Source organism: Drosophila innubila, assembly GCF_004354385.1.
Source record: "Drosophila innubila isolate TH190305 chromosome 3L unlocalized genomic scaffold, UK_Dinn_1.0 0_D_3L, whole genome shotgun sequence".
In the NCBI taxonomy this organism is placed as follows: Eukaryota; Metazoa; Arthropoda; class Insecta; order Diptera; family Drosophilidae; genus Drosophila; species Drosophila innubila.
The window spans coordinates 15098595-15126501 of record NW_022995376.1 but is presented as its reverse complement, the minus strand read 5'-3'; the positions used below and the strand labels follow the sequence as shown (position 1 = coordinate 15126501).

The following is a 27907-nucleotide window of genomic DNA, read 5'->3' as shown; positions in this document are numbered from 1 at the left end:
CTTAGCTCCACTCTCATTGAGAGGGATTTGGAAATTAAAAGTCTCAATGACAAGATTATCAACAATACACAACTTTGCTTAGAAGAGTACCGGGCTTTACTTATTAACTGCTCAGCAGAAAAATAAAATTAAAACTGAATGTTACAACTCCCAATTTGGAGGTTAAGAATGAATCTGACAATATAATAAAAATTAAATTTCGTAATTTTTAGGATACCATAAAATCATCAACTTCTTGCATAAGTAAATTAACAACATGGCGCTGTTTTAACGTGATTTTTAAATAATAATTATTTGTTGATATAGTTTGAGATATTGCAATAAATTTGAAAAAGTTGTAGAAAATCTATTGTATACAAATTCCTTCCACCGAAAATTTTTGCAATCAAATAAATAAACAAATAAATAAAAAAAAGTATACTATGCAATGTATGGTAGTGAAAAGTATGGCATGGAATTATCGATATCATTGTAAGTATGTCAAATGTAAGAGTTAAATTTTGTTGACTTTTGCTGGGGAAAGGGAAGGCTTATAACAAATACGCATCTAAATATTACTAATATTCAATTTTATCCAATAGTCTTGATTATTAGGGTTTAGATGGTTACCCATATACACACACACACTCGCACACACACACACACACACATGTGCCTGCACAATTACATTTTCATAAAGGATACGCCTAAGCAGCTTATGTGTACGCATACATTTCTTATCATTCAATGCAAAATTTAAAATGAAAATAATCTACCTCTTGCACAATACGTGTACACATGCGAATTTTGAACTGACCTCATTTGTCAGTCTTATCTGCTGTATGCTATTTGGTCAATTTTGAGCTGAGCACCGCTGTGATTGACACTCTATTGTCAGTCTATCTTTCATCGGGCTTGAATCCAGTATTGGAAATTAAAATGAGAAGAAATATATTTTATATAATTTTTATTTTGGCTATTCAGCGAAATGGAACTTCATTAGCAACTCCCCCTAATGAAATTGAGGTAAGAATGAAGATATCTTGTGGAAAACTTATAATCTGTTTGCTAATAGTGAATACATTTCCTTCTTATCAGACTTGTATATTGAATCGGGAACTAGAACAACAATGCGGATTGTATACACATAAGGTTCTCAAGCCATTGCTAGACTATATTCGACAAATTAAGGATGAATTAATGAAAAGTGAATTAAGGAAAAGAAATATTGGATTTAAAAGAGAAATTGGCTCAACATGAAGCTGTCATCAAAGAATTGAGATCTCAGAACAAAAATCTTCAAGATTTTCAACAAAATCTTCAAGATTTTCAACAAAATCTTACGCTTAGCCTACTTTCAATTTCGAAAACAACAGAGAATTGTGATAAATTTAAAATGGACTTAGTTGATAATACGCAAAAACTAATAAGTTGCCAAAATGAGATAATGACACTAAATTCCACTCTCATTAAGAAGGATTCTGAAATTATAAACCTGAGTGTGAAAGCTAAAAATAAAACTGACGAGCTAAAAACAACTCAACAGAAATTAAAGAAAGTCAGAATAAGTTATTATCTTGCAAAATAACACAGAATAATACAGAAGTGTACGAAGATCATTTAAAATCACTTAGCTCCACTCTCATTGAGAGGGATTTGGAAATTAAAAGTCTCAATGACAAGATTATCAACAATACACAACTTTGCTTAGAAGAGTACCGGGCTTTACTTATTAACTGCTCAGCAGAAAAAATAAAATTAAAAACTGAATGTTACAACTCCCAATTTGGAGGTTAAGAATGAATCTGACAATATAATAAAAATTAAATTTCGTAATTTTTAGGATACCATAAAATCATCAACTTCTTGCATAAGTAAATTAACAACATGGCGCTGTTTTAACGTGATTTTTAAATAATAATTATTTGTTGATATAGTTTGAGATATTGCAATAAATTTGAAAAAGTTGTAGAAAATCTATTGTATACAAATTCCTTCCACCGAAAATTTTTGCAATCAAATAAATAAACAAATAAATAAAAAAAAGTATACTATGCAATGTATGGTAGTGAAAAGTATGGCATGGAATTATCGATATCATTGTAAGTATGTCAAATGTAAGAGTTAAATTTTGTTGACTTTGCTGGGGAAAGGGAAGGCTTATAACAAATACGCATCTAAATATTACTAATATTCAATTTTATCCAATAGTCTTGATTATTAGGGTTTAGATGGTTACCCATATATACACACACACACTCGCACACACACACACACACATGTGCCTGCACAATTACATTTTCATAAAGGATACGCCTAAGCAGCTTATGTGTACGCATCGCCAGGAAGTAGGATAATAGAAGCAGAGGCAAAGGCAAAGGCAAAGGCAAAGGTATGGGGATTAGGTTGAGGGACTGTAGCGGAGGTAAAGCGGAACAAGTGGTGTGAGTGGAAGGAGAGGAGTGGAGTGGAGTGGAGAGGGGAGGGGAGGGGAGGGGATTGCGGTTTACTGGCAGTGGCAGTTCTTGTTACTCGTAAGCGTCTATTATGAAGAGAAAAGTAACGCTAATGAGTAAATCAAGTGCACATGTGTGGGCCGTTCAACTGGAATCCCTGAATCCCCTTGGATCTTTCACTCCCCCTCCCCCCCCTTTTCTTATTACTGCTTCATCGCAGCCTTTGAAGCTGCGCCAGTTGGCGTGTTGAAGCATAAATAAGCCGCGAACTACGCCCTTTCTCTTTCCCTCTACCTCCCTCTCATCTCCCATCTCTGTTCCCGCTTGATTCTCAACTCCCTTGCTTCAACTTGGCGCTGTTTTAATAGCTAAATTATGTAATCATGATGTGTGATATACACACATACACACACACACACACTGCCACCACGTTGCAGATTCGTGTTGTGGCATTTATGCAAATCCTGACGTTGCTTCTTCTGAGAAACTTTTACTTGGCAGCAGCCCCTATATGCCCCCTTCCTCCCCTGCTCACTACCCCGCTGCCTGCCCCTTTTTAATTTGAAATTTTTCATAATGAGCAGTGGCAGCGTGTGGAAGGGGAAGGTGGCAGGAGGGGGGCTTCTTTGACGTTGCCATAGTGTGAAGATTAAATTCTACTAATTAGAGACGTCGAGTGGAATGCTCGCGCTTTTGTATGTGGCTCTCGTTCTCGCTCTATATATGTATTTATGTGTGTGTGTGTGTGAGTGTGTGTGTGTGTGTGTGTTTAATGGGGAGCACGGGGCGTGGGCTAGGGGAGGAGGGGATAGGGGGTCTTTTGGGTGGCAGTAACTTTGTGTGGGCGCCTGATTGGGCAATGGCAAACAAAATGGCGTTGAACTCCGCGCAGTCAAAGACCCCTCAACAAATCCCAACATCCTCTCTAACCCCTCCACACCCCTCCACCCTTTCCACTCGCTGGGTAATGCTTCAGCGCTTTTATTGATATGTCGAGCGTAAAAAGTTCAAATCTCTAGAACAAACAACAAACACTACAGTGCACTAAGAGCGAGGGTTGTATTAAAGATTCTAACTAAAAAAAACATGTATAATCTAACAGTTTCAAAATTTCGCATCTTATTATAGTAATATAAAGTAATTGATATTTAAAGTCCAGGGTATCTACATATCAAATAAATAAATAAAAATATTTTTTTTAATAACATTATGAATGAATTGAAATCTATTAACATAAATCTTAACTCATATACCTGCAATATATTTGCTGGGTATCTGTAAACCTGTTATTTGGGCTCATATTTTTAAATCATCAAAATATTTCATATTTCCATAAAAAATTTGACAGTAAAATCAAAGTAAACCATTTTTATGCATTCAAATTTTTGCTGTACAGTGTAAAAAAGTCAAAAAAAAATGGGAACACGTCAAGCGGTAAATGAATTTATTATTATTATTTCAGTGTTTGTTTAATTTTGGTCGGTGTCATAAATGTGAAAATAATTAAAAATGGATTTCGGTTTTTTTGCCACATGCCACACACACAGTTTGAACATGACAGGCCAGAACAGAGGGATTGAAGGAGGAAAGGAGCGGAGTGGCGGAAGGTGGCAACTTTTTGGACACGAACTTGTTAAAACTTTAGCGCTGTGTTTTAATTTTAATTTAATTAAAACTCACACAAAACAAGCCGCTGACACGCCTCTTCGCCCGTCCCTCGAAACGAACCCAATAGTTCTTTCATGCGGTGGATAATTTTGAATACCCTTTATAAATTTGCCGTGCTTAATGCGGATATGTCAGAGCTTATGCTGCTTAAGTTACATTTGTAATGAAAATATCTTATAGTCTTATTTAAAATAAGAATATAAGAGCTAGCTGTACTAAAATTTGACAATCTTATTAGTCATATGTGAAATCAAATTGTTTTTTTTTAGATGCTATCCTTTCCTTATCATTATTATTTTTTTAAACTATCACAATGAATAATTAATAAATAAAGAAGTTATACTCTTAACAAGTAATATGTTTTTTTTAATTTTATATATTTTCAGATATTCAGGGGTGCCACAGAAATCGAAACCAACCGAAAATCTCCCAAAAATGTATGGAGATTTGAGAGATTTTTTGTTGGTTTTGTTTTCTGTATATAAAAATTCAATACCATATCCAACTTTTAACTCCTTTCTCTGATATATTCATAGCCTTAACACGGGGTATCCTTGAGTTGAGCATTCATTTATCATATTAAATAGTGTAAGAATATAAGAGGAGATTGGCTAAATAATAACCATCCATTTCTTTTTTTAGACTACGATTTAATTAGCTAACGACTTTAAACGGATTGTCAAAAGGACCTAAGAGAAAATGAGAAGTAGTTCATAGGGGTAGGGGGTAAGAACGGTTTCTCGGTTGCTAAATCAATTATACAATAAAACGGTTGACAAATTGCCAGAAAAAAAGGGGCAAAGGAGAGGGAGGGAAAGAGGCAAAAGTGGGAAAAGAAAAAGCTCAAAAGGGCAGTGGAAGAAGGGGTTAAGGGCAAGGGGAAATCGGATAAAGGAGGGCGAGTTTCTCATGTAGCTAAGTGAAGTTGTCAGGACGAAAAATGCGTTTTTAATTTTCAACAACTGCCGCAACGGCAGCTGAGCTTGTGGTTGCCACTTGGAAAAGTCGCAGGGGCGAGTAGGGGGTGGGGTGAAGAATGGGAGGGGTAGATCTGTTGGCTTACTCCGAGTTTCCTTTTGGCTCTCAGACGGAGTGGCATTCACTTTGATGTTTCGCTTTAACAAGCGCCTCGCGTCTCCTTCGCCAGATGATTTTCCCTGAAATTATATTTTAACTGCCAGTGGGTAAGGCTCCCATCGACCCACTCCACCCCGTCACCACCACCCACTGGTAGCTGCCACATGCGGCAGCAGCGACAGCGGCAACTGCATCATGTTGTTGGATCATAAAAAGTAATGACAGCAAACATTTCACTTGCCTGCGTTTCGTTCGCTCGATAATGACGAACGAGAATGATGCTTTTGAGGGAAGAGGAGGCAGGCAGGCATAGGGGAGAGGTAAGAGAGAGTCAGCGAGAGAGAGAGAGGGAGCGGCTTGGGCGAAGACTAGGCAGCTGGAATGGGCAGCAGAATGAGAGCGAACAAGTGCAAAAAAGTAGCTAAAGTAGTCAAGTATAAGAAGCTGGCGCTGCTGCGGCATACACTGCACAAAATAGTCCAACAACTTATGAAAGTTCTCTTTCTCTCTCTCTCTCTCTTAGTTACCATAATTATTTTGCATGCAACAATTACTAAATTATTTTAATAGAGTATTAATATTTTAATTGACGTTTAAAAATAGAGTTGTGTTAAAATAGAAAAAAAAACTCTGATCAAAATCTAAAGTGACATATTCTTATTTAAATTCCCCAAAAAATATTTAGCTTATCAAATTGGCTTAGTAAAATTTTTTCAAAATAATTAAGAAAAAATATTAAAATAAATATCCCATAAAAATGTATATATAGATATTGTATCTTTTAATTTATTAGATTATTTTTTTATGGTCTGTAGCACTGTAGTTTATCAGCATTAATACTTGTAGAACTACAAGGAGTTATTAGTTAAAAAGCTATGAATTTAATTTTAGAAAGTATGTGTGTTTATTATCAGTGTTTATATAATTCAAAAATGTTGTAGTGGTTAAATTAGAAATATCTCAGGTGAACAGTTCTGGTTTATCAGCCAAAAGCAGTTTATTTATTTATTTTATACAGAGCATTTATATTAATTCAAAGAGTTAAAATATGTTTTTTTTCGGTGTACGCGCGTTCATCATCATCTTCAAAGGTTGTGGCACCCTCAAGTGTGCTTTGAGACTCCTGCCTCCTGCCTCCTGCCACACTATTCGGTGCCCCATGCCGTTGCTAGCAACCATTCAACGTGTTTCCTGCCACAGCAGCAAGAGGAAACAATTATGAAAGCGGCTGGCAGCACATTCAACTCGAGCTTCAGTTTTAGCTACCAAATGCAGTGTTGCCAGCTGCCAGTTTCCCCAATCATCCCAATCCCCCCCAGACTCCAACTCCGGCCCACTCTATGAGACTGTAATGGACGCTGCTCGTTGCAGCTACTTTTTGCCACACCCGCCGTGCCACAACGCAGCGCAGCGCAGCGCGTGTTGCTCATAAGATAAAGATAATAGAAAAGTTGAATTTATAGCAAAACACTTTTCAATCATGCAACCAAAACGTGTGGCACAAACCCGCAACCCGAAAGTCCCCCCAAAAAAAAAACCTTACCAATACCCAGAGCGATATCCAGACTAAAAATGGGACTAAGACTGAGATGAAGGCTGAAACTAAAGTTGAGATGGAGCTCTCTACTTCTTCTTCTTCTTTCCCTTCTTCTTGTTGCAGTCAGCGTCAAATCATTTCCGCAACACTTGCTTATTCACTTTGTTGTTGTTGTTTTGTGTTCTTACTCATGTTGTTTTGTTTCTGAAGAACGTCAAAGTTAATGGCTGCTGACACTTGAGAAACTAGGCACAACGACTCGTAAGATACCCTACATTAAACTATAATGATAACCATTCTTGGCTGAAAGTTATCATTATATTATTTTTTACCTATTATATAAAAATTTTTACCTATTATATAAAATGAAAATAAGTCAGTATTTCACTTATTAATTAATAAATTATAAATATATAATTTTAAAAAATTTAATAATTTAAGTATAAATAAATAATTAAATACTCATTTACTTATAAAGAAGAAACTTGAAACTTTTATAAGTCTGAGAACTATTTGTTAAAAATTCAATGTCAATTAAATAATGATACACTTTATTTTAATATATATAAAAAAATGTAAAATTATCTTTTTTTATAATAATATTTTTTCTAACACTTATTTCAACAACAAATCTTGAAGTCTTTCAGTTTCAGATCAATTCTAGATCTTTTAGCTTCCTAGCATTTGCATACAGGTACTTGGAGAGTAAATATATGAATATGCCTCAAGGTAGTGCATGTAAATGTAACTGGTTGTTGTGTGAAAAACATCTGGCTACGGATATGCCTGGCCATACGCTCATCCACTGCATTTTCCACCCAGCTGTATCTTGTAGATAAACTCGACCCACACACACACACACTCACCATACAAGCATAGAGAGAGCCCCAGGGCGATCTAACTGACTATTCATGCGTTTAAAATTTGCAATACACCCCCTAAAAGAAAATGGGTAAAAGAAAAGCAAAAAAAGATGATGAAAAGCGCCGCACGTTACATTTTACGTTAAAGCTTTGGCAAACAAGTTTTTCTCTCTCCCTTTTCTTTCTTATCTTTTCAACAGATTAAAGGGGACACCGCTTTTCGCTACCCCCGCCCACCGTGCCATTTAAATCTACCTGTTCTAATAGCTCTAGGGGATCTTTGACATGGGCTTTGATATTATTTCTCATCTCGAAAGAATTATAGGCATTTGTAGTGTAAGCCTTACCACTAAGCTCGCATGCTTTCCTATTGACCAAACTCTTAAATATTTTAAGTAACTTGTCCAAAATAGCTAAGTTTAGGCCGAGAGATTAATCAATTTCCTTAAAAAAAATATTTATAATTTATATTATACCTATATCTATTCTGAACTCGGAATTAATTCAATCAACATTTATTGAAGATCTTAATGTGTACATTCAAAAGAATACAATAAAACTGACACACTACGAATCTACAACAGTGAAAAAGCGTATTTAATTTATTGAGACTTTAATATTAATTTTTTAATTATATAATTGTTTTAGACTTGTAGTCTTGAAATAATTTGTAACTAATTTCAGGTATTATATTTTGTTTGCTTACACGCTTGATAAAGTTCATATAATAAATTTGATTATTTCTAAAACTTTCATACATTTTTGTGTGATTATATTTGATGTTTCTGTAATGAAAGGATTAGCCAAGTTATTTGTTTGCTTAAACTAGGTAAGCTACCTCTTAAGCCCAATTCCTTTACCAAAAAGGAGACGAATACACTGATAACACCTAATCTACTAAAAGCTACGGAACTAACCAAATTTCCAACGAGATACGCACTTGCAAATTACACGTAAACTTTCTTTTGTCTTCAAACTTGTGCTTATTTCTTCTTCTTCTTCTTCTTCTGTATTCACTTCTCACTCTTCCAATTCTTCTTCTTGTTCATATTCCTGTCGTCTTGGTGGCGTCGTCAAAGTGCCAAAGTTTTTCATTGTAATAAATATTTTAATTTTGAACTTGAGCAATTAACCCAAGAACGCATGTGAAGATTGTGGCAAAGTGTAGGATGGGAAGGGATGTTGTTGCGGGTTATGACAATTGAGAGGGGGGTAGGTGGGTGGACCAACATCGACCCACATATACAATTTAGGCATTGCCACAGCAACTTTGTATGCGCATTATGAACTTAAGCTGTTACCCCAACAACATCAACAACAACAACAACTAAGAAAAGTTTTTTCACTATGACGTTATATTAATACCCTTTTCGAATCTCTGTCAATTTGTAATAATATAAATATTAAATAACATATTTATTTAATTTATTTAAAATATATTAAAATATAAAAAAATATTTTTTCGTATAATAAATAGAATTTAGATAAATTGTTCCTTTGTTTCCATTCATATAAGTAAGAGTAGTCTAATATTAAATAAATTTAGTCAGGTTATATAGACAAGAACATATTTTGCTGTTACTCAACCTGTTTATTCTTTAAGCTTTTCGGGAAAAACCCTTCGATAGGGTATAACCAACAACAACAAGAACATTAAGATCCGTAGACACATGCAAAGTGGTTAAGTCGAGTTTTGCAGTTACTTCGCATTTAAAAGATTTTGCATAATTCAATGGAAAAGCTGGAAAAACATTTGAGAAAAAACTTTTATGCTCTGCTCCATACGAAAGAAAGGTTCTGTAATATATTTTCTTCAATTGCGCACAATTAATCCTTTTTATGAGAGTTCTCGCTTACGTTTTCGCTTTCGTTTCCACACTGATTTCACTCAGGTAAGTCGAGACTTAACCCCCCTCACCCTTCACAGCTTTTGCTCCTTACAACTTTTACCCCTTTGCTTTTTGGTTCTGTTCCTGTTACGGGGTTTTCGTGTTCCATCAGCTGGAAACGCGCATATACAAAGACCTTAATTATAAAAGTCAACAATACCAGGGGTATGGTCTGTAGAAGGGGTTTAACTGTGCAGAGTTTGGGGAGTGGCGGGGCAGAGTTACCACCGACTTATTGTCATCAACTGAATGAAAATCCGCTCACAGTCGGAGCCCAAAATAAAACTCGCATGTAATTAAAATAAAATCCTTTTTACGACTGATTTTTTTAACGCTTATTTGTTGAATGCGTTGCGAACCTGCACAAATTAAACAAACCTAACGAAAAAACACAACAACAACAACGACAATCAAAAATTGTGATAAATTTTTATATCAATTTTTTCGTTTCGCTGTACAATTTTCTCTTGCTTTTGGTCAACATTAAAAATGAACCGAAAAGGGTTCTCAAAAGTAAATGAAAATTGGACGAACCACGAGGCTTAAAGGCTTAACAGCTGATTTATTTCTATAGAGCAAAGTATTCCCGCCAGTCGCTGTGTTGAAAGCGAGGTACGATAATTGTAATAATATAATTTATAACTTTTTTTCAATAAGAGAACAGTAAGCTTTCAGTGCAGTAAAACTAAAGTGGATTAGCAGATGCTAAAAAGAGGAATTCAAAAGCAGGATGTATTATTTTAATTACTTTTATAGATTTGGGCAAATAAAATAGTAAATACCAGGAACCACACTACTTATATATGATTTAAAACAATTTTAAATTATTTTTTATTGCATATCAAAACTAAGAGAGACTTGAGTAACTTCGAACTATCATAACTTTGTCGAAACTAAACCGATTTTCAAGCGGAATGTCATTTTGATCATGGTTTGGCATTTTTATTCATTCTGCATTTAAACTTTTTTAACTTTTAAAAAAAAATTATATTTTGCTAAAATACGATTTTGATGCTAAGGGTACCCCCTTTGAAATTTTAAAAATTGAAAATTTTAAATCTCAAGTTTTCACTTTTAATCAACTCCTTACATCATAATTAGTATAAAACAACACTTAAAACTTGATTCTGAGACGTTTCATTTTCTTGTCAAAAATCATGGGAAATTGAACAAAAATTTTGACTTGTAAAGTTACTAGATCCAATATCTGACCAACTTCAATCCGTCATAACTTTGTCGAAACTAAACCGATTTTCAAGCGGAATGTCATTTTGATCATGGTTTGGCATCTTTATTCATTCTGCATTTAAACTTTATTAACTTTTAAAAAAAAATTATTTTTGCTAAAATTGATTTTGATGCTAAGGGTACCCTTTGAAATTTTAAAATTGAAAATTTTAAATCTCAAGTTTTCACTTTTTATCAACTCCTTACATCATAATTAGTATAAAACAACACTTAAAACTTGATTCTGAGACGTTTCATTTTCTTGTCAAAAATCATGGGAAATTGAACAAAAATTTTGACATGTAAAGTTACTAGATCCAAAGTCTGACCAACTTCAATCCGTCATAACTTTGTCGAAACTAAACTGATTTTCAAGCGGAATGTCATTTTGATCATGGTTTGGCATCTTTATTCATTCTGCATTTAAACTTTATTAACTTTTAAAAAAAATTATTTTTTGCTAATATCCGATTTTGATGCTAAGGGTACCCTTTGAAATTTTAAAATTGAAAATTTTAAATCTCAAGTTTTCACTTTTAATCAACTCCTTACATCATAATTAGTATAAAACAACACTTAAAACTTGATTCTGAGACGTTTCATTTTCTTGTCAAAATCATGGGAAATTGAACAAAAATTTTGACTTGTAAAGTTACTAGATCCAATATCTGACCAACTTCAATCCGCCATAACTTTGTCGAAACTAAACCGATTTTCAAGCGGAATGTCATTTTGATCATGGTTTGGCATCTTTATTCATTCTGCATTTAAACTTTATTAACTTTTAAAAAAAAATTATTTTTGCTAAAATCTGATTTTGATGCTAAGGGTACCCCTTTGAAATTTTAAAATTGAAAATTTTAAATCTCAAGTTTTCACTTTTATCAACTCCTTACATCATAATTAGTATAAAACAACACTTAAAACTTGATTCTGAGACGTTTCATTTTCTTGTCAAAAATCATGGGAAATTGAACAAAATTTTGACTTGTAAAGTTACTAGATCCAATATCTGACCAACTTCAATCCGTCATAACTTTGTCGAAACTAAACCGATTTTCAAGCGGAATGTCATTTTGATCATGGTTTGGCATCTTTATTCATTCTGCATTTAAACTTTATTAACTTTTAAAAAAAATTATTTTTGCTAAAATCCGATTTTGATGCTAAGGGTACCCCTTTGAAATTTTAAAATTGAAAATTTTAAATCTCAAGTTTTCACTTTTATCAACTCCTTACATCATAATTAGTATAAAACAACACTTAAAACTTGATTCTGAGACGTTTCATTTTCTTGTCAAAAATCATGGAAATTGAACAAAATTTTGACATGTAAAGTTACTAGATCCAAAGTCTGACCAACTTCAATCCGTCATAACTTTGTCGAAACTAAACTGATTTTCAAGCGGAATGTCATTTTGATCATGGTTTGGCATCTTTATTCATTCTGCATTTAAACTTTATTAACTTTTAAAAAAAAATTATTTTTTGCTAATATCCGATTTTGATGCTAAGGGTACCCCCTTTGAAATTTTAAAAATTGAAAATTTTAAATCTCAAGTTTTCACTTTTAATCAACTCCTTACATCATAATTAGTATAAAACAACACTTAAAACTTGATTCTGAGACGTTTCATTTTCTTGTCAAAAATCATGGGAAATTGAACAAAAATTTTGACTTGTAAAGTTACTAGATCCAATATCTGACCAACTTCAATCCGTCATAACTTTGTCGAAACTAAACCGATTTTCAAGCGGAATGTCATTTTGATCATGGTTTGGCATCTTTATTCATTCTGCATTTAAGCTTTATTAACTTTTAAAAAAAAATTATTTTTTGCTAAAATCCGATTTTGATGCTAAGGGTACCCCCTTTGAAATTTTAAAAATTGAAAATTTTAAATCTCAAGTTTTCACTTTTAATCAACTCCTTACATCATAATTAGTATAAAACAACACTTAAAACTTGATTCTGAGACGTTTCATTTTCTTGTCAAAAATCATGGGAAATTGAACAAAAATTTTGACTTGTAAAGTTACTAGATCCAATATCTGACCAACTTCAATCCGTCATAACTTTGTCGAAACTAAACCGATTTTCAAGCGGAATGTCATTTTGATCATGGTTTGGCATCTTTATTCATTCTGCATTTAAACTTTATTAACTTTTAAAAAAAAATTATTTTTTGCTAAAATCCGATTTTGATGCTAAGGGTACCCCCTTTGAAATTTTAAAAATTGAAAATTTTAAATCTCAAGTTTTCACTTTTTATCAACTCCTTACATCATAATTAGTATAAAACAACACTTAAAACTTGATTCTGAGACGTTTCATTTTCTTGTCAAAATCATGGAAATTGAACAAAATTTTGACTTGTAAAGTTACTAGATCCAAAGTCCGACCAACTTCAATCCGTCATAACTTTGTCGAAACTAAACCGATTTTCAAGCGGAATGTCATTTTGATCATGGTTTGGCATCTTTATTCATTCTGCATTTAAACTTTATTAACTTTTAAAAAAAATTATTTTTTGCTAAAATCCTGATTTTGATGCTAAGGGTACCCCTTTGAAATTTTAAAAATTGAAAATTTTAAATCTCAAGTTTTCACTTTTAATCAACTCCTTACATCATAATTAGTATAAAACAACACTTAAAACTTGATTCTGAGACGTTTCATTTTCTTGTCAAAAATCATGGGAAATTGAACAAAAATTTTGACTTGTAAAGTTACTAGATCCAATATCTGACCAACTTCAATCCGTCATAACTTTGTCGAAACTAAACCGATTTTCAAGCGGAATGTCATTTTGATCATGGTTTGGCATCTTATTCATTCTGCATTTAAACTTTATTAACTTTTAAAAAAAATTATTTTTGCTTAAACTGATTTTGATGCTAAGGGTACCCTTTGAAATTTTAAAATTGAAAATTTTAAATCTCAAGTTTTCACTTTTAATCAACTCCTTACATCATAATTAGTATAAAACAACACTTAAAACTTGATTCTGAGACGTTTCATTTTCTTGTCAAAATCATGGGAAATTGAACAAAATTTTGACTTGTAAAGTTACTAGATCCAAAGTCTGACCAACTTCAATCCGTCATAACTTTGTCGAAACTAAACCGATTTTCAAGCGGAATGTCATTTTGATCATGGTTTGGCATCTTTATTCATTCTGCATTTAAACTTTATTAACTTTTAAAAAAAAATTATTTTTGCTAAAATCCGATTTTGATGCTAAGGGTACCCCCTTTGAAATTTTAAAAATTGAAAATTTTAAATCTCAAGTTTTCACTTTAATCAACTCCTTACATCATAATTAGTATAAAACAACACTTAAAACTTGATTCTGAGACGTTTCATTTTCTTGTCAAAATCATGGGAAATTGAAAAAATTTTGACTTGTAAAGTTACTAGATCCAAAGTCTGACCAACTTCAACTGTCATAACTTTGTCGAAACTAAACCGATTTTCAAGCGGAATGTCATTTTGATCATGGTTTGGCATCTTTATTCATTCTGCATTTAAACTTTATTAACTTTTAAAAAAAATTATTTTTGCTAAAATCCGATTTTGATGCTAAGGGTACCCCTTTGAAATTTTAAAATTGAAAATTTTAAATCTCAAGTTTTCACTTTTAATCAACTCTTACATCATAATTAGTATAAAACAACACTTAAAACTTGATTCTGAGACGTTTCATTTTCTTGTCAAAATCATGGAAATTGAACAAAAATTTTGACTTGTAAAGTTACTAGATCCAATATCTGACCAACTTCAATCCGTCATAACTTTGTCGAAACTAAACCGATTTTCAAGCGGAATGTCATTTTGATTATGGTTTGGCATCTTTATTCATTCTGCATTTAAACTTTATTAACTTTAAAAAAAAAATTATTTTTTGCTAAAATCCGATTTTGATGCTAAGGGTACCCCCTTTGAAATTTTAAAAATTGAAAATTTTAAATCTCAAGTTTTCACTTTTAATCAACTCCTTACATCATAATTAGTATAAAACAACACTTAAAACTTGATTCTGAGACGTTTCATTTTCTTGTCAAAAATCATGGAAATTGAACAAAAATTTGACTTGTAAAGTTACTAGATCCAATATCTGACCAACTTCGATTCGTCATAACTTTGTCGAAACTAAACCGATTTTCAAGGAATGTCATTTTGATCATGGTTTGGCATCTTTATTCATTCTGCATTTAAACTTTATTAACTTTTAAAAAAAAATTATTTTTTGCTAAAATCCGATTTTGATGCTAAGGGTACCCCCTTTGAAATTTTGAAAATTGAAAATTTTAAATCTAAAGCTTTCACTTTTAATCAACTCCCTATATCATAATTAGTATAAAACAACACTTAAAACTTGATTCTGAGACGTTTCATTTTCTTGTCAAAAATCATGGGAAATTGAACAAAAATTTTGACTTGTAAAGTTACTAGATCCAAAGTCTGACCAACTTCAATCCGTCATAACTTTGTCGAAACTAAACCGATTTTCAAGCGGAATGTCATTTTGATCATGGTTTGGCATCTTTATTCATTCTGCATTTAAACTTTATTAACTTTTAAAAAAAAATTATTTTTTGCTAAAATCCGATTTTGATGCTATAAGGGTCCTTTGAAATTTTAAAATTGAAAATTTTAAATCTCAAGTTTTCACTTTTAATCAACTCCTTACATCATAATTAGTATAAAACAACACTTAAAACTTGATTCTGAGACGTTTCATTTTCTTGTCAAAAATCATGGGAAATTGAACAAAAATTTTGACTTGTAAAGTTACTAGATCCAATATCTGACCAACTTCAATCCGCCATAACTTTGTCGAAACTAAACCGATTTTCAAGCGGAATGTCATTTTGATCATGGTTTGGCATCTTTATTCATTCTGCATTTAAACTTTATTAACTTTTAAAAAAAAATTATTTTTGCTAAAATCCGATTTTGATGCTAAGGGTACCCCCTTTGAAATTTTAAAAATTGAAAATTTTAAATCTCAAGTTTTCACTTTTAATCAACTCCTTACATCATAATTAGTATAAAACAACACTTAAAACTTGATTCTGAGACGTTTCATTTTCTTGTCAAAAATCATGGGAAATTGAACAAAAATTTTGACTTGTAAAGTTACTAGATCCAATGTCTGACCAACTTCAATCCGTCATAACTTTGTCAAAACTAAACCGATTTTCAAGCGGAATGTCTTTTTGATCATGGTTTGGCCTCTTTATTCATTCTGCATTTAAGTTTTATTAATCTCGTTAAAAAATAATTTTTTTTCGATTTTGGTGGTAATGGACCTCTATTAAAATTTCGAAAATTCAATATTTTCAATATTTATTTCGAAGTCATATTAAAACTCTTATTTTAATGATTTTAATATAATATATGTCGCTATTCAAAATACACCTTCCTGTACACAACATTAACGTCAAGACTTAGCATCTAGTTTCACTAAGTCTCGTTGTGATCTTTCTTTTAGCGCGAGTGTGAATGATTTAGCCCCAAAAGCTCTGGTAACACATACATAGATCCATCTCTAAAACTTGCTATGCTGTTGTTTGCCAGTTACCAGTTTTAATTATTGTCCGCTTTTATTGCAGTCCCCGATTGCAGATAATGTCCGCGAATGGGCATGGGTTCGGTTCCCTGTCAATGTCAATATCAACACAGACCCACAACCGTTCCCGAAACTTCAGTATTTTATTTCAATCTCTAGCCCCAATCTCATACTCATTCTGCTGTCGTGTCATCGGCATCAGCTGGCGATTAACTGTGCAATGCAACCCTTTTTTCGCGCCGAGGGCGATATGCTAATGATGGGCCATGCCCACTCAGCCCACCAGCCCACAATTTGATGGGCCGCGGGCAGCGTTGTACACTTTTTGTGTTTTATTATTTCTCCACATCTCTTTTTGCCTTTGCCATTTGCCTTTGCTTTTGCTCTTATTATTTTCAAGTTTAATTAACTTTTCTCTTGTTTTCAGCTCACATAAATTTTAACTCTTTGCTGCCCTTTGCCAGTGGGCAGTTGGCAGAGGAAGAGAAAGAGAAAGAGAAAGAGGAGGGTAGAGGGTAGCAGGTAGCAAAGGATCTGTTTGAGCCAATGTCTGGCTTGAAATTTGATACGTTGCTGTTGTCATAAGCCCTGGGAGATGAATGTGCCCCAGCTGAAACTTTGGGAATTAACTCGGAGACTAAATAACTCTCAGAGACACTCCGACTAACTGTCTTCTCATCTGAAGGTCCTCTACCTCAACATCAGTTAATGCAACATCTGTGGCATTAGAAATATAAATATCAGCCATTTGGCGAAGGACAAACTAGCAATCCATCCAATTCTAGATTAAATGTTTCAGTTGAAAAAGCAGTACTAAAAGATACCCTGTAGTACATCAGAAATTAATATTTGAGCCATTTGGTAAAGACGAAACCATTGCTGCTTATGTCTAAGCCAACATCAAATGTTTGAGCTGAAAGAACACAACTTAAAGATACCCTGTACTTCGTTTTTATTTATTTATATATTTACTGAATCATACTTACTTATGATTTTGTCATTCTTTTAATTACTTAGGCCCAAGTTGATGATACCCTTTTCAGTTTTTAAAAGTTACGGGGTATTAGAATACTCGGCATCTGGTCGACAAGTGCTTACGTAATTTTGGCACTCTTAATGTGCTAGATATAAGTACATATAATAATTCCAGCAACATCTTTCAAATGCGAAACTGAGCTGTCTGTTTGCTCCACTGTGCACCCCTCCCCGCCCCGTTGCCATCTAGACCCACTGTGCCTCTGGCTTTGGCTTTGTTTCACTGACTCTGACTGCCAGTCCAACTGTCAATTAGATTTTAATGTATTGCGATTGTACTTCAAGTTATACGAAATTACGATAGAGCTTCAACTGGGAGGGTACTGTAAGGAATGTAGGGGGGAAGGAAGGGGATAAGGAGAGAAGGAAGAATAAGAATTCTAGATGCTGATACTCGTTTCTGGTTTTGGAGCAGCCAAAGGCAAATGAACACATTTATTGAGTGACAGACAGCAAAGAATTACATAAAAATAAACTTAAAAAAAAATAGAATTGTACGCTTCGAAACTTGATAAAGTAGAAGAAGAAGAACAAGATTAAGATGATATAATTATTTTTCCAATGTTATGGATATAAAAAATGAGCTTGCGCAGTTTTTAATCATGTTTAGTCTATAGATTTCCTAAGAACTAACCATTAAATAAAGTAACTCATGGATCATTGGGCTTTACATTAATGTAAATTTTAGATATCGATAAGATCTATAGCTCAGCTCATGCCTTACAGTTGCAATTCTCCGTCTAAAACTGGAAAAACAGTTTTTGGGCTCGCTTAATACAAAAGTTCTTTCTTGATAGAAGTAAATTTATTGTTTTAACCCGTGGGCTGTCTGGGTCGAACCCTCTCCACTCCACTTCTCTTCTCTTCTCTTAGTGATCTGACTTGTCAGTTGCTCTTGAGATTTATGTCTACAGAAATCTTCAAGTCGAGCTAACAAACAAGTATTGTACACCCCAAGCTTAACAAGATATTTCTTTGATTATTTATTTATTCTGCTTTGGGCGCTAAGTTTGGTTTCATTTTGGGTAAAGTGTCAGTGGAGCGATTGTGATTTGAGATTTACAGCTTCAAAAATCAGATAGTACGATTAAAAGTAGACATGTGAGAAGAAATTGGTTAAGAAGTATTCAGCTCCGAAAATTTATAAGCTAGTTTTTATATATCGACATAGCATTATTTTCAAAAACAAAAAAAAAATAAGCTGATATATGTAATTTTGAAAATGCACTTGTCTAAATGATTCTTTCCTTCTTTCAACTAGAAATAGTTTAAAATGTCTCGAAGCTAAGTAATAACTTTTCCTCTAGATATAATACGGAAGCAGATAAATATTTAAAAAGATTATTTTTTTTTCTTCCTTTTTCTTTGGTGTCTACCTTCTAGTTATACTCGTGATTTAAAAAATTAGTATAAGGGTCATTAATTTTAATCCCATACGACCTCCATTCTGCCACACCCCTTGATTGACGCCCTCGTGTCAGTGCCACACGTCTTTGGGGCAGTTGCAAGTACGGATATGGTTATAAAGCTGAGGCTGGTTGCATGCAACAAACGCCTAAAGATCGACTCAAAGATATCACCCATGTTTTTTTCTCTCTCTCTGTTTCTTGGTTTTATTTCCTTAACTCTTTTAGGTTTGTCTCTTGGGGTCGCTTGATCAACGGCTGCTGTGTTGCAGGCAACAACTTGGCAACTTGGTCTGCAGGCAACAGCAACATGAAATGAGAGACGCACGCACACACACAACACACACACATACACACACACAGATATATCAGTTCAGCTGTCTGTCCGTCTGTCTTTTTGTCTGTTTTGAAGGTGCGGCTGATTGTTGTTGTTGTTTCTGTGTTTGTTGTTGTTGTTTTTGTTGTTTTTATAGTCGATATAACTTCGTTGACTTCGTTTTGGTTGCTGTTTTGAGCCTTTGTTGTTGCTGTTTTTTTATTTCATTTATTTTTTTTTTGTGTTTTATTTTTTGCTACTTTTTCTTCGTTGTTTTGTTGTTGTGGTTAACGTTGGCTTCAACCAACAAACTTGGCCTGCACTCGTTGTTGTTGTTGTTGGTGTTGTTATCGTTGTTGTTGTAATGGCCACAGCATGCGTTTTGATTGCAGTCGTTGTTGTTGTTGCTGTTGTTGCCTTTTTTCATGCCATTTAAGTCTTATTTATGGTTCTCGTTGATGATCGTGTTGATGGTCGTCTCTTTTTTCCCCCTTTTCTTTCTTTCTTTTTTCTGTTTGTTGTTGGTCTTTTATGGTCGATTTGTAACCTTTGTGAAATGCTCTGCAATGCGTGTGTGCAGGAGATTTGTTTGATTCGCTGAGCAAACTCTCGTATCAGGTAAGTATTCCATATTTTTCCTTTTATTTAGCCATTCTTATTGCAATGTCAGATAAATCCATAACTAGAATTTAATTTTAGTAAAACTTTTAGATATAACAAGCGATAGCTGTAAAATGATCATAAACAATAATTTTGAAAAATTTGAATGGATTTTTTTTTTAGAGAACAATATTATATTGCAAATCCATCTTAGAAATTTAAAAAGGTTATCAGTTATTGCGTGAAAAATAATGCACAAATCAATTTCACAAAAATTTATTTTGTAGGACATTCATGGTGCGGATATGCCGGTTAAGTCCATTGCAACTACTCGTACTTTACATTGGGTGCTTGATTTTTAACCTTTTTTGGGCAAGTTTATTTTCACCATTTGTTGGTTTTCTCTTTTTTTTTTGGCGCTGTTCGCGCGAATGCATCGCCAGGCAATTTGATTTCTGCTGCAGCAATATTTTTAAATACTCTAACTCAGAGTAATATTATTTAGTTAAGGGGATTGATACACCTTAAAATTCTAAGAACAGTTGATGAGCTGTCAAGAATACATTTAACAAGGTTATTTATGTTTTTGCTATAGTTTAGAATTAACACATATTTAACTAGGGTAGTTTAAAGTCGGTATATTCAAAGATGTGTGTTCTGTCTATAAAATGGGTTTGCACGGTAGTCCGTTTTATAGTCGACCTGCAATTCAGGTTGTTGTCGTTGTTTCTGTTTAAGATTTTGCTAGTATTGTTGTTGTCAATTGTTGTTGTTGTTTTTCTTTTGACGCTGCAATCGCAGGAAATCAATTATAAAAACCTTTTGCCGTTCAGCTCCACTGGGCACGTTAATTCGTGAAAAACGTATTTATTTCGTTTTTTTTTTTGTATATACATATATTTCTCTTTTCTCAATATAGAGGTATATGTATTTATGTTTATATGGGTATACATCAGGTTTTTTTTCTGTTGTGTTTTTTTTGCCACCAAACCATTTGAAAGAGTTTTCATTGTGCGCCGCAAGTCGAAAGTGGCACTGACTCTGGATTTGGGTCTGAGGCCTCTAGCTTGGGTCAGCTTTGGATTTGCCCCTTATAGTACATGTATTTTGTTTCTGGTTTTCTCGTTTTCACAATCTCGTTTGTTTCTGGCGGTCTGGGTCTCTGCACATGACAAAGGATTGCGGGGCAGCGGAAAAAGTGCAATAAATTTTCGACTATTCGTTTTTGTTCAATGATTCTCTTTATGCACTGTGTGCGCCTACCTATCGACCTTTATTTATGTGTAGTTTTCTTTTGTTTTTTTCCTCTAAAATTCAGGAAGTTGCAGTTTATGGCTATCCCCTTGCCTTCGTTTTCGCCTTCGTCTCAATTTTCATTTTCCGGTTCATCGCTGCAGGGTTTTGGAATTAAGATCATTAAAGTAGTTTTAATTATTAAGGTAGTTTCATTACATATTAGTAGCAGGGGCTAACAAAATGTGAGTTTGAAACGAGACAAGGAATCATGTCATAAAAATTTAATCAATTTTGGTTCAAGTATTGAATTTAATTTAATTTTAGTTCAAAATATATTTTATTTCAATTTAATAATGCGACTACTAACTTTGATTTTCATTAATAACTCATAACTAATTAATAATCATTATTTGTTTTTGAATTTATTGTATTATTTAGATACATTTTTTAAACTTATTTTTCATTTTATTTTCTAAAATGCAACAAACAAGTCTTACATATTTTATCAAATTTTCCGAAAAAAATATGATTTAATATTTACTATTTGAAATTGATTTCTGATTGTAGTTTAATGATCACACCTCTAGCTTGAAGAGGAAATAAGGAAACAGGTAAACCTACAGCTCTACAATTCAACAAGTACTAACTTGTTTGTGTTATTGCTGTTGTTGTTGATGTTGTTGTGCGTGTGCTGTGACTCCCAGAACTGGAGTGCACTCAGCTGTATGCTCCACTTTAGCATCAACAAGAAGAACAAGAAAAGATCCGAGCTTAACACAAAGTAAACAAAGTCCATATACGAACGCGAGATGAATTTATGAGATCATGTTTGAAGTTAATTATGCCCAGGCATAAATTTCACGTCTCGGTCACACACACACACACACACACACACACACACACACACTCAGACAAACGAATGGTTTTATTTATTCACTGCATACCCTGTAATCATAAAGAAATATGTTAATAAGCCATAAAACATTAAAGTTTATTTTGCATGTGTTGTAATTTTTTTTATTATTTTTTCAACTGATGTCTCTGTACTGAAGAATTCATTCTGTATATTCTGAATTTTCTCGAGTAATCGAATCAGCAATAAAGTAGATATGCAATACATTAGCAACAGCATTTATTTGCATTTATTACGGAGTATCTGTCGGTCAATAATATGTTTTCGAAATGTTGTTTTTGCACGTTTCGCCAATCATAATAGTCTTTATCTTAAAAGCCATAAGCATGTGCATAAAAAAAAGAGTCGACTAACAACAACAACAGCAACAACAACAACAAGAACAGCAACATCAACAAGTTGCAAGTAGAACGCTGTCAAACTAGTTGGTAGACCTAGGTTAGTTCTTGGCTCAGAGAGACTTTATCTCAGTCTGAGCCATGGTCTGAGACCTGTTTCTTGACTTAGATTCGTTTCATGTTTATGGTGTTTGGGCCAAGATACAACCCAAAGTGGTTGGGCCAGCCAAACAACAAAGAGTCTGTCCCAAAAAAAAACTCTCTGTCCAAGCGTTGTTTACGAACAAGAAGTTTTGCGGCAATGGATGTGGTTTGTGGTTTAACTGCTTTTATGGTAACACAAAAAATAAAACAGCTTAAGAGACTGCTGAGCTGGCAGATACCCAGCAATTGTTCAAAGCAAATTTGACAGCTCTAATGCGAATATTAGCTGAGTTACTTGAGTTAGGATTGGTTATACCCTGTAGAACTATTGTTTTTCGTTTTACACATTTGTTGCTTGATTTTATTTTTGGATTTTAATAAGTTTTAACTATGCGAATGCTTGTCATAGCCTTTAATAATGCGACTTTGTCTACAGGGTATATAAAAAGAAAAATAAAAATATATTTTTTTTAATAAAAAAATAAAAATCGACAACAACAAGAGGCAACAACTTTGGTTAAAAAGTCATCAAAGACCAAGACGTCAACAACAATAACAACACCAACAGCAACAGCAACAACAGCAACAACCACAACAACAACAATGAAGTCACGATGTTGGGTTGGTCTGTCAGACGTTTGGTTGTTGTGTTGTTTGGTTGTTTGGTCCGTCGTTGTTGTTGTTGTTTTCGTTTGTTTGGAACCAGTTTTGGCCTCAGCTCTAAACTTTATTTACAATATTGTTTTCTTTTAACGACGGCGCTGCTGGCTGCGATTTCAGCTCAAGTTGCTGTTGCTGTTGCTGTTGTGGTTTTGACCCAAGCCCCTTTTATTTTTATTGTTGTTGCTGTTGCTGTTGTTGTTGTGTGTAATAAAGAAACTGGTATACAAACTACTTGGTCGTCGTCGTACTTACAGTGCCTCAAGTCAAACCTCACGACAATATAGCCAATTTGATGTGCATCTCGTATGGTTAGAAATCTTCTCGTCTCCATCTTACCCCTCTCTCTCTCTCTCTCTCTCGCTCTTTCGCTCACTATCTTCTATTCCTCTTTTTGGTGTTGCATAGTAGTACAGCTCTTTTGGGTGTTGATAGGTCCCGTGCGGTTTATCAATCATTAACAGGCACCACACTCATAAAAACCATAGTCGAAATGCCCAACTTGGCCTCTAAAAGGCCATCGCATTATACAGATGCCGTCTTTCAGATTTACAAATGGCCGAACATAAAGCAAAATAAAAATACAATGCACTGAAATACTGAAATTTTGGTATGGTCATAACATTTTACGAGTATGCGCCGAAGCTTATTGTCGGATGAGTTAGAAACGACCAGCTAAGTGCAATTTGCCGGCTTATTTGATTGGACTATGTCAAAGCTCTCGGCTATATTTATTTTCAGTAAAAGGAAGAAAGTAAAAATACTTAGTTTGAGGTACTTAACTTGTCCAAGAGCTAGCTCTTTTACTTTGTTTTTTATCTTTAGGATTCTATATTTTTTGTGTAAAATGTTATCGTAGTAAATATTTTGTTTAAGTTGTCTTATTATTATCAAAATATTTAATTGGACTACGTCAAAGCTCTCGGCTATATTTATTTTCAGCAAAAGGAAGAAAGTAAAAATACTTAGTTTGAGGTACTTAACTTGTCCAAGAGCTAGCTCATTTACTTTGTTTTTTATCTTTAGGATTCTATATTTTTTTTATTAAATGTTATCGTATTAAATATTTTGTTTAAGTTTTCTTATTGCTATCAGAATATTTGAGGAAATAATTTCTTAATTCGGTTGTAAAAATGCAATTGCATTTTTTAGCCGGAGCAAATTACATATGTAATTAATCATTTAATTAATTGCAAATATTTGGTATTTAAACCCGGAACATTGTTCCTCAACTGCTTTAATGACCCACTTAGATAATGCAACCGTCGAGGTCGTTTTGTATAACGTTGCACTAAAACTATTGTCTCTCTCTCTCTCTCTCTCTCTTTCTCTTAAAAGCGCTGCAATTCTTCAAAGCTTTTGCGAAAGCTGTGGGATGTTAGACTAGTTCCATTTCCACTCCCAATTTCATGTAAAAGGAAACGCAGCTGCTAAAATAAAGCGACCAAGTGAATGTCAATAGTTTAACCAAAGCGAGAGAGAGAGTGGGAGAGAAAGAGAGAAAGGAGGACGAAGAACATAATTTGCTTTGCTTAGTTTTTGCTACGTTTTGGTATTTTTATTGCAATTTCTGTTAGTTAGTTCACTGCGACGAGAACAAACAAGCAAGGAGTCCACATTCACGTCCCATCCCTCTACAAAAAAAAAACCCCAATCCCTTTGCCTGTCCCAAACACAGACCCAGTTCCAGATCCAACCATTCGGGCTGTGGTTCGACCCACCGACCGAACGGACCAAAGCAATGTAACATGCCAAATGTGTCCCGGAATTTAATTAAACATTTTCTGCGCTTATTCGTGTATACATTTACCCCGGGCACCTAAACCCCAGTCCAGTTCCTCCTTTCTCCTTCTCTTTTCCCTCTTCCTGTCTCTAATCTTCGTTCGGCAGGGGTTGGCTTACCCCATTGATTCCCGGACCCCAATGGCTGGACATACTCTGATGTGTGTGGGTGTGTGTTTGGTGGTGTGGATGTGGAAGTGGGTTGCTCTGTCTCAGGATCGTGGTTTATGGTTCGGGGGTGTTGTCCTGTGTGAAGGTTATTGACATATTTTAACAACTATTTGCAAAAGGCTTTAGTTTCACTTCAATTTCATTTCCAGTTGTCCTCGACTTTATCATTTTTTCTTTTCCCCCTCTCAACGCATAATTGAAACAAGTGCAAAATGTCTTTATCCTGTTGGTCCTTTCGCTTCGTTTGTTTGTCTGTTAAATGTCCTCGCGGCATCAATATTTGTATCCTTGCAAATATTTGCCATTTGCCATGTAAATAACTTTATTTAAATTACTTTATTAAGGGGGAAAAATAAAATAGAAAATAAAAAATGGAAACAAACAAAAATAGAATCAAAGAAGCAACAAAAAGAATTGCAATATTTGAGGAATCGCCTGTTTGCATTTGCCAAACAATTTGGAACTTTATCTGGCTTATGGCAAGGACCAAAGAAAAAGATAAAGTACATATAAAAATAAAGGACAGTTGCATTATTGAAATTCAACCTTTTGACCCTCATTTTTCCCCTTTCCACCGTCTTCCCAGTGCCAGCTGCTGACCAAAGTTTATTCTTAGTTTGAAATTGAATTAGTCGAAATTTATCTTTGACTTATAAATTGCATTATTATTGAGTACAAAACTTGGTTCACTGGGGAACCAGTTCTATTTGGATTGCAGTGGGATCAAACGTATTCAAAAAGCCAAAAAAAATCAAAGAAATCAATAATTAAAACAAGACAATAAAAAAAAAAAAATTGCTCGTTAAAGTTGTTTATTTTATTTTATTATAATTGCCGATGGATGTTTTGACAAGTTAAAAAAAAAAACAATTTCCAATTAGAAAATAAAAAACATGTACGATTCTTTTTTAATTATTACAGTTACTTTTCATTTGGTAGATTTTTATACTAAGTTTTATTATATTTATTTAAGTCTAATAAGAACAAGTGACGTATGGTAATTTATATTTTTAAAATAAAATGAGTAAGAATGCCTTTAAATAAAGAATTGAAAATGTAAAAATCTGTTGCGAATTGTTGGCACAAAGCGCAAATGTTTGCACAAACAACAAAACGCAGTTGTTTGCACTAAATCTGTCTCGCTTGCACGCTGACTAAGCTTGCGCTCGCTCACTTGCTCTTGCGCTCTCTCTCGCACTCTCTTTCTGCCTGTCGCTCTGTCTCCTGCATTTGCGCATGCAAGCTTGTGCTCAGCATTGCGACGATTGTTTCAGTGGTGCGTGTGAGTTCGAAGTGAGGAGAACTTGTGGATCGTGGATAGTGGATCGTATTTGTGTGGAGTGCATGATGAGCACACGTGATAGACAATTCTGGACAGAGTTCTTGCTGCTCTATCGATCGCTGCCTGCAGTGTGGAAGGTCAAGAGTCCAGAGTACAGTAGCCGCGCCTTGAAGTCCGCCGGATACGAGCAGCTGGTGATAAAGTTGCGCGAAGTTGAACCACATGCGGATCGCGCTTTGGTGGTTAAGAAAATCAACTCTTTCCGTACGAATTTTCGACGTGATTTACGCAAACGTACAGAGGGGGAGGCGTTGGGAGAGGAGCCATTTGAGTCGACGCTTTGGTATTTCGAGCTCTTGGGATTTCTCGAGGGCCAGGAATCTTCCGGTTCAGTTCAGGCCTTCCACAAGGCCAGCAGTCCCGATCAGGAAGCGCACAGTAAAGCTTTCGTAAGTAAATAGAGCGTTTTAAGTAGAAGCTTTAAAGCTCTTAATAATTGGTATCTCTCTTTTCTCTCTCAGCATGCAAAGAAACGTCGCACTACGATCAAAGATGAATTGTCCGCATCTCCGGCTGCTGCACCACCTGCTACCGTGCTCTCCTCCTCCCCTCGCCATCGCCAGCACACGATCTCCGAATCAGAAGCTTTGGCTCACACTTGGCGCAGTCAATTCGACGAGCTTGCGCCGCGTCAAAAGCTTCTGGCACGAAAGCTCATCTCCGATGTGCTTTACTACGGTTGCATGGGTCAACTGCAGCCCCGTCATGTTTCCCAGCTGCAACAATTGATGCCGCAACTCTGTCGCAGTTCCTCGCCACAAATTGAAGATGTTTCGTCCTCGCCGCCTGTCGAAAAGTTGCACGTTCTCGACAATTTCGATGATGAGAGCGATACTCTGGATGAGAATGGATAAAGATTCGAATATTAAACTATTATTTAAGAAGAAAAGCATTTGATGTTAGCACCAAAATATTAAGTAGAATAATAATAAATAAGTGTGTTTTATATATTTGTAAAGTGAATTCAAATATACTCAGTTCAGTTGTTTGGCAGGAAATGAAAACAAATTAACAACATTTATGTGCAACATTAAAACTTGGTCAATTCGTGTGGAATTCGTTAGTGGGGAATTGAAAAACTTGTGCAAATAAGAGAGAAGGAGGAGGAGAGAGTAATGGGAAAGCCAGAGAAGCAAATCGAAGACACGAGTTACCCAAAACAAATGAGATTTTTAGTCGCAACGCTGGTTCGAAAAATGCAAATTTATTGGCATTTAATTTCAAAGTGAGAGAAAAAGAGAAACAAAAGAAGAGAGGGAGAGAGAGAGGGGAAGAGGGGGAGAGGGGGAGAGGAGAAAAGAAAATAAAAGAACAAACGCGTATGGCATTTTGTAGTCGAGAGGAAGAAAACCAGACCGAGATCCCCATAATGGGCTCAAAACTTTACAATAACAACAGGGCGTACCACAACAACAAATTCGGCATATAAACGAGCGCATAATGAGCTCGTCCGTAGGATGGATAGACGTTGAATGCTTGGATGAATGCGGTGGGAAGCAAGGGAATGAGAGGAAAGAAAAGGAAACAGAATGATGGCTTGAAAATCGCATTAAATGCCTAAAAATAGTAGCTCGAAACGGGATACACATATATTAAACACGCCCAGCTTGAGACCTCACCCAGCATTAAGAATCCCCTCCCTGACCGAACTCAACTGCTCCTCAGTCCATCCATGAGGAAGTGCCATAAGTA

The 27907-nt window shown here is 34.5% G+C and overlaps 1 protein-coding gene and 1 long non-coding RNA gene across 2 annotated transcripts; both read left to right on the top strand.

The window, feature by feature from the left end:
* The first annotated feature begins 917 nt into the window (after window positions 1-917).
* Window positions 918-1181, top strand: LOC117788826. The gene is made up of 2 exons (XR_004617799.1): window positions 918-1005; window positions 1078-1181. It is a non-coding gene; the product is annotated as an uncharacterized LOC117788826 (long non-coding RNA).
* A 24966-nt stretch (window positions 1182-26147) lies between these two features.
* Window positions 26148-27440, top strand: LOC117787435. The gene is made up of 2 exons (XM_034625959.1): window positions 26148-26604; window positions 26677-27440. The coding sequence occupies exons 1-2, from the start codon at window positions 26218-26220 to the stop codon at window positions 27067-27069; spliced, it is 780 nt and encodes a 259-aa protein (XP_034481850.1). The 5' UTR covers window positions 26148-26217; the 3' UTR covers window positions 27070-27440.
* The last annotated feature ends 467 nt before the right edge of the window (window positions 27441-27907 follow it).